This window comes from Terrapene carolina, unplaced genomic scaffold, assembly GCF_002925995.2.
Source record: "Terrapene carolina triunguis isolate 2854851 unplaced genomic scaffold, T_m_triunguis-2.0 Scaffold85, whole genome shotgun sequence".
In the NCBI taxonomy this organism is placed as follows: Eukaryota; Metazoa; Chordata; order Testudines; family Emydidae; genus Terrapene; species Terrapene triunguis.
Window position 1 is genome coordinate 34,535,734 of NW_020664436.1, and position 15,827 is coordinate 34,551,560.

Below are 15,827 nucleotides of genomic sequence, written 5' to 3' on the forward strand. Positions count from 1 at the left end.
AAGGGCTGGCCAGGCCTGCCCCAGGCCAGCTACCCGGAGGAGTGGCCGAGCCTACCCTGCACCAGCGATCCCGAGGAACCTATGGTGTTGGACCCCCCTGGGGACACCACCCTGACCCAGGTACGTCAAGAGGGGGAGTCCAAAAGTAGCCTGGGGACAGCTGACCCTAGTCTGGCTGCAACACTGCCAGAATGCATGCCAGGGTGTTGCAGCCAGGATCCCCACTGACGCAGCAGCGGGTCTTCTGCCACTGCTAGGGCCCTGGGCTGGGACGCAATGGAGTGGGAAGGCCTGCGTCCCCCTGTGCCACCCAACTCATGGGTGGTAGTCTCCCCCTCCCAGGCCTTTGGACCCAGGACCTGGGTTCACTGTTGATATACTGTTGTTGCTCAGTCCCTGCCTGAGGGCCTGAGCCCCTGACACACCATTGCCACGCCCTGATCCAGGGCCTGGGCCCACTGTGTATATACTGTTATTGCTTGGTCCCTGTTTGAGGACCTAAGCCCCTGACTCACCATTGCCCCGCCCTGACCTAGGGCTTAGGCTGATGACTGTCTGTGTTGTTTCTGCCCTCACAAATGCCGCAGAGGAAGACTCCTGCAACCAGACTAATTCCCTTCTAGACCTCCTCCCGAACTTAGTGAGACCCACCACCCTAGAGAGACGAGCCCTGGCTAACCTCATTCCAAAAGTCTTTGTTGCGCATCAGTAGAGCTGAAATCACTGATAACCAGGTCTGAGCATTAGATCTGCTATGGGACAGTGTCTCCGGTGAAAGAAACTGCCGAGCCTGCACTAGCAGTGAGGTTCCCCTACTAGCAGCTGAAATCACTGAGCACTGAAAGCTGTGTTAAGTGGTGGAACCTCAAGACATCTCAGAGGGTGTGGTGGAGCAGTGAGCAAGTGGCTGCGGGAACAATCAAGTTGTCTTCTCCCTCCCCTCAAAGGTGGAAGGTGAACACATGCAAAGTCACCTCTGAACGCTAGGTCTCCACTTACCAAGGACAACAACTGTGAGTGGATTGTGACGGAGGGAGGGGGACATCAAAGGAACTTTTGGTTGTTGGACTTAAGAACCTGAGTCCGAAGACACTGCCCAATGTACTCTGGGATGAGTGTTTTGCTCATAGTCTTATGCTTATAAATCCTGCTTGTGGCATTTTCCCAAGATAATGCTGGGTTACTTTCCCCCTTTCTATTAAAAGTTTCCTATCTACACACAGACTTTGTGCTTGTCAGAGGGAAGTATTGCCTCGTAGAAGTGCCCAAGGGGTGGTATGTACTTTTTCCAGGTTATTGGGTGGGGGCTTGAGCAAGTTTTGTGTTGCATTGTTAAAAAGGAACCCCTAGATCAGCGGTTCTCAAACTTTGTTGCACCGTGACCCCCTTCTGACAACAAAAATTACTACACGACCCCAGGAGGGGGGACCGAAGCCTAAGCCTGCTGAAATCCTGCTACCCTGGGTGGGAGAGGCCAAAACTGAAACCCCAGGCCTCAGCAAGTCAAACGCCAGCCCTGGCGACCCCATTAAAATGGGGTCATGACCCACTTTGGGGTCCCGAACCACAGTTTGAGAACCGCTGCCCTAGAAATTGAACCTGGCCTTATGACCGCCAACTCCACCTGGAAGAAGGGTTACATACATAATTTTCTATAGATGTTCTAAGCTAATTTAGAATCACAGTTAGGGAGTTTATAGGGTAAACAAAGTGCCCTTATGAGGGCAAAGCTTCATGCCTCACAATCACTTGAGCTTGTAATTATTTTGCAGATGTGGTCAAATTGGATGGAACAGGTGATTGCTTTTGTAACAGTAGAGAAGAACTTTTGAATCACTGAAGTTGCCTGCATCAGACCTATTCTTAGGAGAAATCAAGAAATGATATTTTTAATAACGACTGTTCCTCAGGATTCACGGGGGCGGGGGGGAAATCTTACAAAACCTGCAGACACCTTCCTTCTATACATGCCTGCTGGGAAAATCCATCTAGCTAGCTTAGAGTTTTATACTGCCACTCATCATTATAATGCTTGAGCACCTTCTTTGTAAAATCAATAGCAATAGCAAGATTCCTAATGAACTTCATGGTTCCTCTCCCTTTTTAGGGTATAAACACTTTGATTAAGATAGGGTTATGTTTTTGTTTGTTTGATTTGTTAGTTCTGAGGCCAGGGGGACTTTCCAGGGGCATTCCTAAACTTGTGTGAGGGAATGGTACAGGGCCAATGTACACAGCTCTATGCCTCTCTCCTTTGCAACATCCAGTGCTGGGTTCAGATTGCGGAATCTTTGGAGCACTCTGGGCTCTGGCAATTTTGAGCTGGAGAGCAGCACATTGGTAGCAGTAGGGAAGCTGTCACAAGTTAGAGCCGCCCAGAATCCAGGAGGACCAAATGTCTATAATATGATAGAGATAGGTCTCATCCGCTTTGACAGAATGTTTTTTGGAACGCATGTGCCCTATGAACTTGGCTATGCTGTCTGTACCCATCGCTCTAATAACTAAACGACATTCTGATCACAAAGTCAGGAACAGATCCAGAAATACTGACTCCCAATATTCCACTGCTCTACCACATATAGTTGCCATTTTGTCACTGGCAAAGGGTGTATCATGTTCCTGTCTATGGGCTGGTCCACCTAAAAGATAACAACTTAGTTCTGCTACATTACTCTGTTAGCACAAGAGGACTGCAATGTGGATCTGGAATTTGTGAGTACAACCTTTGCCGATGACCAGCCATGCAGGAAAATATAATATATGCTCACATAATTACAGACTATAGCATAATATATACATACAAGTGGGCAGGATTAAGTTTGCATGAGTAACTTTACTTCTGGCATTTCTTAATCTTTCAGTATTTGACTTTGCAACTTTATCCTTCTCTTAAGGTTGCTTGTTTGCATGTAATATATAATAAAGACTCTCTCTTAAATTAGTACTTGTTTGGAGGCTGGATGCCTCAAGGCATTGCTAATAAATCAGAGATCTTTTTGCTAATAGGTCACCAGTCTGAACTCAGACGAGCTCAGTAGGGAGTAAAAATTGGGGTCTTTCTAAATTGAAATCCTCAGATGAAAGGCAAAGTATTACTTTTATCATGTTTATTATTATTTATAATAATAAATACCCAAATACTGTGGTGATATATTGAATAATAGTATATGATTGTATATGAACATTTTTGTTTCATTTTAAATTACTCAGATATTTTCATTGTGAGATCTATGAATAACATTTCCAATTCCTACAGCCACATTTATTTTTTGGTTTGGTAGTGACACTGAATCAAATACATACAAAATGATCTGTGAAAGTCAGGTCCTGATTTGAGATAATTTGACTATCAGATCCATTAATTCAAAAGAGAGACGTGGCATATCTACAATAGAGACTCAGAGTAATGCTATTTCCTGGAAAAAAACATGCAAATCACAAATGCTAATGGACTTCATGGCTAGGGTGACCAGATAGCAAGTGTGAAAAATCGGGACAGAGGGTGGGGGGTAATAGGAGCCTATATAAGAAAAAGCCCCAAATATCGGGACTCTCCCTATAAAATCAGGACATCTGGTCACCCTATTCATGGCAGTTGCCTCTCATACAAATATCAATAAAATTAATTAATTAGAACTCACTTGACAAGCAGAATTATGAAAAAAAATTTGCACTATCGGACTGCAACATTTTAATTTTCATGTAGATATAGAATGTTTTCCCATAACAATGTCTTTTGTGTTGTAAAATGAAATATGTTGCTTGCACTTCTCTCTTGTAGTATTAATATCATCCTATCCAAGTTTATCCAGTAAAAGAGATTACTTCACAACAAATCATTTCCAGCTCCAAGTCTTTCCACAAATCCTTTAAAAACTAAGCAACATTGTTTAAGCAAAAATCCATTCCTCCTTGCTGTGTTAGATAAAACAGATTGAAAATATGCCTTACCTTTTCAGCTGCCACAGAAGGAAGAGATGTGGAAGTGAACTGTTCATTGGAGATTGAGGAGTTCACTTCTTCTTTACTGAAAAAATTTGATTTTCTCCCCACTCTTTTCCTTCCTGCAGGGGCCAAAGTTGGAGTAAAACATCTGTAGACAGTGATCCCGTGGCAGCCAACAGAGTCCTGGCTCAGGGGATGGTTGCTACTGCTGCCACAGGCTCCAAAACACTGCTGTTCCTGGGAGCAAAGCAGAGACTAGTGATCAAACGGAAGTTATTAGCTTCTTTAAAATTTTAAAAAGAGGTTTCACCGTGAGAAAATGCAATGCTGAATTCATCAAAATGTGCTTATGGCCCCCAAGCCACCCACAGGAAGCATAGTGGCTATGCTTTCTTAGACTTCCGAATGATTTCGCTTTCTGAAGTAATAGATTTGCAAAAATTACAAACCTCAACCTCCTCAGAGAGACTGAAAAACACTGGTAAACTGAGCAGGCCCTTTACTGGAAACAAGATAGCCTGGTTTCCTTTCCAGTCAGTTAGAGATCACAAAACATGACAGATAGAAGACACTATGAACTTTCCTGAATGAACACCTATGAAAAGTAGAAATGAACCTAACTCACCAAGTATGAGTCTGGAATCAGATGCAAATCCAAAATTCATGGATGTCTGGATTGGGGATTCCAGTCCAACCTGTTACAGAGATAGGCTGAGTATCTGCATCCAAACTTCTTTAGATTCTGGGAGCGGGTATTGAGCCTCTTTTTCCAGGTCAAGCTCATCTCTAGTTTAAAGGAGCAATTATTTCTGGGTCAAACACAATATATAAAATACGACAACAGGGTTCTTTTTATTTCTTAGCTGTCTTGAGAAGTGGCATATATCAGTACAAAGTCTATAAAGCATTGCCATCCACATGGCAAAATGAATCAGCTTGTGTGACTCTTTAATTGCATAGCTCTACTAACCCAATAGGTTCAAACAGCATGTGCTTAACTTTAAGCATGTCAGTAGTCTCACTTAAGTAACAAGAACTGCTCTTGTGCATAAAGATAAGCTCATGAGGAACTATCTGCAGGATCTGGGCCTTTGTCTTTACTCAGGGGGCTTTTGTCTTTACTCAGGCGACATTCTTATTGGAGTAAAGACTTACTGGCAGTCTTGCCAACCAACCTTAAACATTAAAAAATGAGTTTGTTATTTTTAATCGCATGATTTTTAAGACAAATTTTGGATTATTTTTGTCATTTGGTTTTTGAGCCTGTAAGATCCACTTGGGTCATGTTTTCAAGCTTTTCTCTACAGCCATGAAGACCAGACACATCCCATCGCCCACCCCCTCCCCCCCGGGTGTTTTTTGTTTTTTTAATGAAAGCTGAGATTCTCATGTAATCACGTCCCCAGAAGCTGCTGCTTTAACAAAAACAACAAATAGTGGGAGACTTGAGATTAAATCACATGAATTGACATTTCTGGATCTGCTAGTGATTCCATCATCTCTCAGCATCTTCCATCCAAGGCCTCTGATGTGCTTTATCAACATAAAAACCTCACAACACCTCTGGGGGAAAAGCTACTTGGGCAGCCATGGCAGGATTTGAGGCCAGACAGAAAGGGCCAAGTTGCATGGGGTGTAAACCAGAGAACGATCAGCAGAGGTGTTTGGAGATGATTTAATTGGTGTTGGTCCTGCTTTGAGCAGGAGGTTGGACTAGATAACCTTCTGAGGTCCCTTCCAACCCTGATATTCTACGATTCTAAGGGCTTGTCTATACTTACGCACTGGTTCGGCGGCAGGCAATCGAACTTCTGGGTTCGATTTATCGCGTCTTGTCTGGACGCGATAAATCGAACCCAGAAGTGCTCGCCGTCGACTCCGGTAATCCTGCTCGGCGCGAGGAGTACACGGAGTCGACGGGGGAGCCTGCCTGCCGCGTCTGGACCGCGGTAAGTTTGAACTAAGGTACGTCGACTTCAGCTACGTTATTCACGTAGCTGAAGTTGCGTACCTTAGTTCGAATTGGGGGGTTAGCGTAGACCAGGCCTTAGTCACAATGGGGCCAACTCTTCCCATGGGTGCAACTTGGAACCATCTCACTAAGACCAACCTTGCCAGCAGTGTCCACTGATTATATATATATATTTTATAACTTTTCATTAAGGCAAAATTCCACCCGCACCTCCGAGCACGCTAGAGAAAAGAGAACGACCACATTTCTAAAAAGCTGGCCCCTTCGTGGCACCACTGTGGCCGAGATAGGTGGCGTGAAAGTTTCTCCCAGGCCAGGCCGCGCATTACTGCCCCACGCCTGCAGCCGGGGCCCGGGCCATGGGCAATGCAGAGTCCTGCTGATCACACACCATCCTCCACGGGCGCTGCGCCACCTGCCGGGGGTGCGGGGCCAGCCTGGGCACATGGTCAACAAGTCCCAGGAGCGGGCGGCGAGGCCCGTACCACGCTCAGGCAAACCGAGCCCAGCTGGGCCCATCACTGCCGGGCCTCTGGGTAACTCGGGAGGGGGTCCGGGTTACCGTGGAAACAGACAACTACCACCTCTGTCACGTGGGAGACATTGGGCGGAGCCAAGCGCTGACTGGCTGCTGTCACGAGATTAGGCTGTGGGGGCGGGGTAGGGAGGAAACTGCGCCTTTCCCGGCACCAGCGTATCCCAGAATGCACCGCCCTGCCTGTGGCTAAAACCGGGGCCAGCCGGCTAACGGAGCAGGGTAGATTACGCAGGCGCAGTACGAGCTGCAAACTGGGAGGGGGCGGAGGTGTCGGATGCGCCGGCGCAAAATGAGCCGCTCGAGACTAGCGGAGGGATATGTCGGATGACAGAATGAGGTTGAATGCGCAGGCGCACTGTAGGCACCGTTCGGCGCTGCAGAGGGATGGGCGGTAGCTGAGAGCATTGCGCAGGCGCGGTTTGAGCGGCTGGGACGTCAGTAGGCGGGGTGGGTGCGCAGGCGCGGCGCGGTGGGAGCAGCCAGCTGGTGGCGGAGGGGTTATCAGGGGGGCGGGGCCGAGGTGTTCGCTACAGGCTGGCGGCGTGAGCGGCTGCGGTCCGAGCCGGAGGAAAGATGGACGAGTTCCAGTCAGGGGAGGAGGTAACGGCTCGGGCAGCGGGGCAGGGATCCCGGCGAGGAGCCTTCTAGGGGCGCAGGGGTCCCCTGTTCGCATTGCCGCCGCCCCTCCCCGACACACACGGGGGGTTGCTAGGAGACTCACCATCCCCCGGGATGCTCAGGGAGTGGGGGCGAGTTGAGTGTCCGGGGGACTGGGAGCCTCGCGCTGCCCCGGAATCCCCAACGGCCGGAGCGTGCCCGAGCTCCTAACGGGCGTCCCCTGCCTCCTGCATTGCCCGGGGGGGGGGGAGTAACGCCCGGTGCCCTCTCCTCAATGCTTGTGAATCCCAGGCGGGGGGAGGGGAGCGGAGTCTTTGTGTTCTCCATGTGGCAGCGCAGTGCTGGGGCTGCTGCGTTTACTTGCAGGAGCAGGGGGCCATTGGATTAATGAGTCCAACACATCCAAGGAATAATAACGAGGAGTCCTTGTGGCACCTTAGTGACGAACACATTTATTTGGGCATAAGCTTTCGTGGGCTAAAACCCACTTCATCAACCTGTCCCCAAGGAATAATGTCTCCCAGAGCTGCATATCCGCGGTGGGGTTTTGATAACATCACAAACCAAGTGAATGAAGCTTGATTAATCTAAATCTTAACCTAGAATTCAAGCTTTAACTCTTTGTACATTAGTGGCCATTGAAATATCTCACTAAGCAATATTCCCACATCCTGTGCCTAGGTCCCTCTTGTGTTTCTGTATCTTGAGGAACCACTTATCTTTCACCCTTCTTCTATGACCCTCTTATTTTCTTCTATCCTGAAAGTTTCTCTTTCAAAACTTTTTTGTAGGCTATGACAGAGAAATATCGTAATAAACCTTTTCCTGAAGTCATTGTATGAAACATTGTATGAAACTTCACTATTGCATTAAAATTAAGTGCACAAAAATGTCACATAGCATAGAGGCTTGAGCACAAAAGCAAGAGCATGCCAAATTAAGCCAGAGAAACCTCTTAATTGTGCCTCAATTTTGCAGCACACAAAGATGTTTTCTTCATATTTCACAGGCACATACTCCCAAGGCCATACACATTCAACTTTTACCAAAATAGCTTTTGTAAAAATCATGAATTATTTGTGTTTTACTGTTTTTTTTTATTCAAGTACACAAATACTGATTATTAAGAAAACCAGTATGTTAAATTAGCTGTTTGTTAAATTAGTCTAAGTGTAAATGAAAGGCTGTCTATTAAAGCAGTTAATGTGTAAATTGGTAAAAAAAAGTGTAAATTAAAAAAAAAAAGTGTCAGAATTTCCTGGAGCTAGCTCCCTGCTCCATAAGGAGAGATGAAGGCTTGGTAACTTGGGCTGCCATCTCGCCCCCTGGAATGGGGAGCTAGGTCAGAAGTATTTACTTTGCTCTTTGTTGCATGTTTTTTCCCCTAACCTTCCATACCCTGATATGACTTTTTTTTCAAGCAAATTAGTACAGAGTGGAGGGAATACTCTTGAGAGAGTTCCTTATACCAGTAGGAGGAATAGCTCAGATGGATTTTGAGGGCTTAATCTAGTTTTCATCAAACTCAAAATGTATGTACTGCTTAAATGCTAATAAGATGAAGGTGAGGTAATATCTCTTATCCGACCAAGGTCTGTTGGTGAAAGAGACAAGGTTTCAAGCTACACAGAGCTGCACTTCTGGTGTGGGAAAGGTACACAGTGTCCCAGCTAAATACAAGGTGGAATAGATTTAGTGTACGTAGTTAACACATTTTTTAAGGGACCGTTCAAGGTGAAGTGGCCTATTAATATGTCTGCAGTCATAGGATGAAAAAGGAGGGTTAGTGGGTCACAGATTGTTGTAATAAGCCATAAATCCCGTGTCTTTGCTAGACACTAAAAATCATGATCTTGATAAAGTTATGAATTTAATCTCCCAGGCTTGTCTTTTGAAGGTGTTATGCAGGTTTCCTTTGAGGACGAGGCCTGAAAGGTCTGATATGGTGTGACAGCTTTGTGAAAAGTGTGTGCCCATGGTTGATAGTGGTTTTTTCCTCATCATTTGTGTTTGAGTTCATTTGAGAGTGTTGTGATTGTCTGGTTTCACCCATATTGTTGTTGGGGCATTTAGTGCCCTGGATGAGGTATATCACCTGTTGTGATAGGCATGGGTAGAATCCCTTGATCTTGAAAGGTGTGTTGGCTCATTACAACAATCTGCAACCCACTTTTTTCCATCCTATGACTGCTCAGGTGTTAGTAGGCCACTTCATTTGGAATTCTCCCTTAGAATGTGTTATCTACTTATGCTAAAGAATCTGTTCCATCTTGCATTTAGCTGTGACACTGTGTTCCTTTCCCAGACCAGAAGAAGGACTCTTGTCTCTTTCACCAATAGAAGTTGGTCCAGTAAAAGACAGTCCTCAACTTTTCTCTTTGTGGTTATGGGCAGCCTGTAATTACCAGTACTAGTGCCAGTAGGTAAAAATGAACAAATGGAATTGTCATACCCATTAAGTTTACTGTGTTATAACTTGTGACTACCATACTTGAATCACCAAACAATCGTTGAACACATTAGCAGTGTCCAAGAGACCACCAGTTTAGTAAACTGTTTGTATTTGTTACCAAGACTTGTTTTTTAAAAAGTACTGATTCTGTGAAGATTAGTACACACAGGTTGTCAATTGTCTTCCCCTTTACCATTTCAAATGGGAGAAACATACAATTTTATAAGCCTCCAATGTCAGGAAATGCGACTGTGACATAATGGTCATGTTTGTGTAAATATTCTAGCACCTTTTCTTTTTTCAAATGCCCAAGGAAGTCCAGTATGAAAGAGTTAATGAAAAGACTGAGAATCTAAATGCACAAGTCAAGAAGGTCAAAATTATGGATTCTACAGCAGAAGTAACTTAGTGACATTACACATACACAAAGGTACAAATTTAGCACCGTTTTCTGTTGGACACCACATTGTTAGCAGAATCCGTCAATCAGAGCTTGCTTTATTTTTTTTAATGAAGATTACATTGCCACTATTCCCCCTTTTCTTCCTCCCCTCCTCCAAGTTTTTATTAATTATTCAGGACAGAGGAACTGATCCCTTTTACTTCATTCATAAAACATAATCTCACATCAAGGGTTGACTACAGGCTCTTTGGTCTCTAAAGATATTTTGCAAGGGTCAGGTGGAATAAAACACTTAATACTGTAACATGTAGGGAATAAAGACACTTAAAATAGAACTGTATCAAGGAGAAACACATTATACAGTTATACTTGCATATACACACACACATTATTGCCAGTTTGACTGTGTCACTTTCCTTCTCTGCGCCCACTCAGCAAGCTTGATCCTGATGTTCTTTCTCAGGCAAAACTTCAATTTTACCAAGCTCAATCATTTTACTATTACCCTTAGGGCTTCGCTACACTTGCGAGTTAGAGCGCATTAAAGGAGCCCCAGGCGCCTTAGCTCACTACCCGTCCACACTGGCAAGGCACATAGAGTGCTCTGACTCCACGGCTAGAGCGCTCCTGGTACTCCACCTCAGTGAGAAGATTAACGCTTGGTGCGCCTTGGCTGAAATGCCCAGGCGTCGGTGTGAACGAGGTGTTGCATTACTGCGCTCTGATCAGCCTCCGGAAACTTCCCATAATCCCCTTAGTCAAGTGGCCACTCTTGTCATTGTTTTGGAATCTCCGCAGGAATGCGGATATGCCCTTTGAAAGCTCCATTTCTGACAGCCGGCATGCTTATCTGCTCTAGGACAAAGCAAACCGTTACTGTGGAATGCTGTGTGAGAGAGAGGTGCGGGGGGAGGGGGTCTGCTGCTGTCTGAACTTACAAGACAGCATGCTGACATGCTCTCAGCCCCCCAAAACCCACTCTCTCTCCCCCACATACACCCAACACACTCCCTGTCACACTCCACCCCCACCCCCCATTTGAAAAGCACGTAGCAGCCACTTGCATGCTGGGATAGCTACCACAATGCACTACTTTCAGCTGTCAGTGTGGACAGATTGCAGCGCTTTCCCTACTGCGCTTTATGAAGGCTGGTTTAACTCAAAGCGCTCTACATCTGCAAGTGTAGCCATGCCCTAAGTATCTTCATTCCAATTTTTTCTGTTTTCTCCATCAGTAGTCACATCAGATTGTAAGCTCCGTCAGATTGTAAGACGTTTGGAGCAGAGGTTATTTCATGTGTATACAGAGTCTAGCATTACTTGTGCCCTGATAGGAGCCTCGATGCTATCACGATATAAACAACCTGGACGTGTTTAAAAAGCTGTGGGGAGCCAAGAGACCGCTACCTACGTGGAAGGGAACTTCAACAGAATAGTAAAAGTGGAGTGGGGATGGACATGTCCCCTTCTCCCTAAGGTTGCATCTAGGCTGTCTGCTTTTAATCTTTGTGACTAATAATTGTAGTCTTAGATTTGGGTATGTATGTACTCAAGGACTGAGTTACTGTTGCCCAAGAAGTTATAACTCACTTTCCTGGCTTGTTGAAAGTCTTGATTATTGCATTGTATAGGCATAGTTAGTAAAGTCCTGATTTTATAGGGACAGTCCCGATATTTGGAGTTTTGTCTTATATAGGTGCCTGTTACCACCCACCCCCCCCAACTCTGATCCCGATTTTTCACACTTCCTATTAGGGTGACCAGACAGCATCATGCCACTGTCCTCTAAAAAGAACAGAACTGCTCAAAATAGAACTAATGTGCTGAATTTTATTGTAAAATGAAATAGGTCAGCTAAAGTCTTACTTAATTCCATGCTAATCCAAATGATTGCTAATAAAATATTTCTTAGTAATGTAGGCAAAGTACTGATTTAATCCAGTGAGGTGCCTAATTAAATGTAAACAAGGAAGATTAGGTACCTCTTGATTTAAGTCTGACAGACTATCAGTCTAAATTATCCTAAAAAAAGTACTCTTAACTAGCTAAATTTCCACTAGTGAAACTTGTACTCGCAACTAGAAACTGGCTCCGAAACATTTAAAAGTATTCATTTATTTAAAATTCTATCTCTGAATTTTTCTGTAGACTTCTTTTGTTGTTGAAGAAGTGAGTAACATCATTAAAGAGGTAAGAAGTTACCAAATGTCTTCATGTTGTCATGTGAAAATGTAACCTTGTATGCTCTATATTTGTGTTGTACTATTTGCTCTCAATAGTTTCTTTGTGTACAAAAAAAACTATATCTTCCAACCAATACATTGCTTAGTATTAGAAATAGATATTACATAGGTTATCATTCAGTTTTCTATTAAGACTGATACCAGTTAATAGTTGTCTTTTTGAAAAAATCTATTTAAGTATTGTTATGAACTTAAAATATATCTGATATTTAGAGTATGTTCCTCATCTAATGTGAAGCTGTCTTTCTTCATAGTAATTCCTAAACGATGGAAATTATATGAATAAGGTGAAATTTATGCAGAGGGGCCTAAGCTCCATTTAAAACTCAGCGTGAAGAGCTTTGCACAGCCCCTCTGCACAAACATAAATTTCACTTATAAATGTCTCACCCGTCAGGATTTTTTCCTCAGATAATGCATGAGCTACATATTTGATGTAGACACTTTAAAGTGTATTTGAGATAAATGCCCTGTAGTTGCAAGTTGCTAAGAAACTTGCATCTTGTCTACAGAGGTGTTTGTTTGTGGCAACCACCTTTCCTGTTGTAGAAATTCAGTAGAATGGCAAGTAGATGGGATTATGACACATTGTTTTGTTGTACAGTAACCAAATAAACTCTCCAAAGTTGCAGATTAATGTAGTCTTGGTTAAGTGGAGTTACTTTCAATGAATTGTGGCCATTTAATATGTCTCTTAGGAATTTGGAAGGCCCCTTTCATATACTGTACTTTTTTTTTTCCTCTACACTAAGTGAATTAGTTCTTTGATTTTATTTTTTTAAGGAAGCAAACTAAAGCATCTGTAAGAAAAGTGCATGACCTAAAATTACACATTTGCTGTTCAGCCATAAAATGTGCCTGCTTACTTTGAAAATGTACACCACTGGGTACAAGTGAGAATCAGTACCCATAAGTAGTGGAATTTTTTCATACTTGAAAAAATAACAGGAGTACTTGTGGCACCTTAGAGACTAACAAATTTATTAGAGCATAAGCTTTCGTGGGCTACAACCCATAAATAATCTTCAGCCGTGTGGTCTGTCTTACTTCTGGCTATTGGTGTAGTAAAATAACAGGATTTAAAAAAAACTTCTCAAGACTACTTCAAAGGTTAAGCACAAACAGTTGAAATTCTACTTTCAGACCCAGCTCTCTGCACAGAGTCATAGAGCAGTACCAAACATGTATGTGTGTGAATATCTGTTTGTGAATCAAAATGTTTCCAGTCACTCTAATTCTGTTGCAAATGCAAGTAACATTTGTAATTCATAATGCCTATTTGGGATTCTGCAGTAGGGGTTTGAGAAAAGCAGGAATCAAATTAAAATCAAAGGCTAAAGTAAAACCATTGACATCACCATGCTAACAAAGAGCAAATCATTTGGAGTGCTTTGGTCTTACATGGTAGGTGTGTGGTAAAAGTATTTCTAATACATACCACTGCTACAGACTCTGGCATCTTCAATGCTAGTTAAACTTGGGGTTCTCCGTAAACTGAATGTCCAATGTGTTAAAAACATGAAGTACTTAATTAAAATTAGAGGTCTAAGCTGGATAGTGGCAACATATCTTTCTATGTTTGTCACTTTTAGGCTATAGAAAGTGCAATAGGTGGCAATGCCTATCAACACAGCAAAGTGAACCAGTGGACTACAAGTGTGGTAGAACAAACTTTAAGTCAACTAACAAAGCTGGGGAAACCTTTCAAGTATATTGGTAAGTTTGTGCTGCTATATTGGCTCTGCTTACATTTCAGTCTTCTGGTATAATCAATCTATTAGTGAGATTTATTTAAAGATGAATGCAAAACTTTTCATATAAACGGTCTCCTAAACTAGAACAATACACTATATTTTAGTTATAAACTATGAATATACAGTAAAGCTGATTTTTATAGTTTGATTTACTTGCCAAATATCTAGTGTCAGTCTGTAGAAGATTAGAGTCTGGCACTGGTATCTTGCGTGCTGTTGGTTTTGTTCCCCTTGTCCCCAAGAGGTAGGAATATTGTTTCCCCTTCACGAGGGGGGTTGGGAGGAGTGAGACATAGAGATTAAGTGACGTGCCCAGCATCCCACAGGAAGTATGTGGCAGAACTGGGGAAAGAATCCCCATCTCTTGTCACATTTCACTGCCTTAACCACAAGACCATCCTTCCTGTTACAGGTTATAGACTTCTTTATTTGTTACCAAAGTGCCTGTGAGTCCCAGTCCTGGACCACGACCCTATTGTGCTAGGTGCTGTACAAATGGGGGGGGGGGAGCCTTTCCCTGTCCAAAAGATCTTAGTCTGTCTTGAGCTGTTTTGGGAATTTATGTAGGTGATGGCCAGAGCTGATTTATTTGGGACACCTTTGAAGTATCCGTGTTAGCACCTTAGCTTTTTCTTACATTGATTTTTTTAGTGCTTTTGTATTTATTCTGTTATACTATTCGACGTGTAGGGGTCTGCATCTTTTTGCTAAGAAGTTTTTACAGTAAATTGCATTCATGTGGTGGATGTTGCATGTAGTGAGTTTGAGTTCATAGACATAGGGGACTGATACATCAGTGCCTATTTTTAGCATTAATGCTAAGTGTGTTGATAGTAATGGTGAGTTTGGTTCTCTAATGGAAGCTTCTTTTGTGTGTTAACAGTGACCTGTGTGATTATGCAGAAAAATGGTGCTGGCCTTCACACAGCAAGCTCTTGTTTCTGGGACAACACCAGTGATGGTACAGAAGCGACTTAATTTTCTTTCTTAAAAATAGCAACTTTACATAATTCTCATGCTAGAACTTGCTTTTATTGTCAAGATTCTGTTGCTGTATCTTAGATAAGACTGACACTTAATCTTAAACTACTATTTTGGAGCAGCGTGGTACAGATTAAACTGCCTTTGGGGGGAAAGGAGGGGCAAAAGTCTCCAAATTAAGAGGCTTATAAATTTATTTCAATATATGTGAAGTTAGCAGCTAATTTCTTTAATAAAAAAAAAGCAGCAAAGTTTAACTACTGTGATAGCTTCACTCTTGAAACTTGAAAGTTTCACTTTTTAATCAATTTGTAATATAGATGTGTCTGATCATGCATGCTTCCCCATATCATAACTTGTTGTATGTAATGACAAACTTCTTGGTTTTAAATACTTTCTCTTCTGCTGTAGGAAACTGCACTGTGAGATGGGAGAATAAGACTATGTACTGTATTGTCAGTGCCTTTGGACTTGCAATATAATTGCCTTGGAACTGCTGAGCCTTCTACTGATTTTCTTCTTCAGCACTTCCATTTCATAATCTGTTCAAATTGAATACACTTACTTTTGTTTTTAATGTACTTTTTTATGTAGTTCTTTCAAACGTAGAAATGTGAAAACACTAGTCATATGCTGTTACAAGGACTATACATTTGATCTTTATTGCACCAGTGTTGCCAGACTGTCTTAACATTTCAAGGACTTCTCAAGGTGCTAATAAAAAAAAACAAACCCTGAAACCTGCTGCAATGTAAAGGTTTCTTTAGCTTTACTCTCTGAAACTAATTTAAATAAGAATTTTCACACTTTGTACTTTTGGTTAGCATTAAATTATTGAAGTTCATAACTTTGTGTGACTCGTCTATTGAATTCAACTGTTTTGTGGTTTTGAGTTTTTGTTTTGTTTGGGGTGTTTTT

General features: G+C 42.9%; 1 protein-coding gene across 1 annotated transcript; it reads left to right on the plus strand.

Moving 5' to 3' along the window:
- Window positions 1-6,972: 6,972 nt before the first annotated feature.
- DYNLT1 (dynein light chain Tctex-type 1) lies at window positions 6,973-15,756 on the plus strand. Its single transcript, XM_024208517.2, has 5 exons — window positions 6,973-7,058; window positions 12,080-12,121; window positions 13,767-13,890; window positions 14,812-14,889; window positions 15,321-15,756. The coding sequence occupies exons 1-5, from the start codon at window positions 7,032-7,034 to the stop codon at window positions 15,389-15,391; spliced, it is 342 nt and encodes a 113-aa protein (XP_024064285.1). The 5' UTR covers window positions 6,973-7,031; the 3' UTR covers window positions 15,392-15,756.
- The last annotated feature ends 71 nt before the right edge of the window (window positions 15,757-15,827 follow it).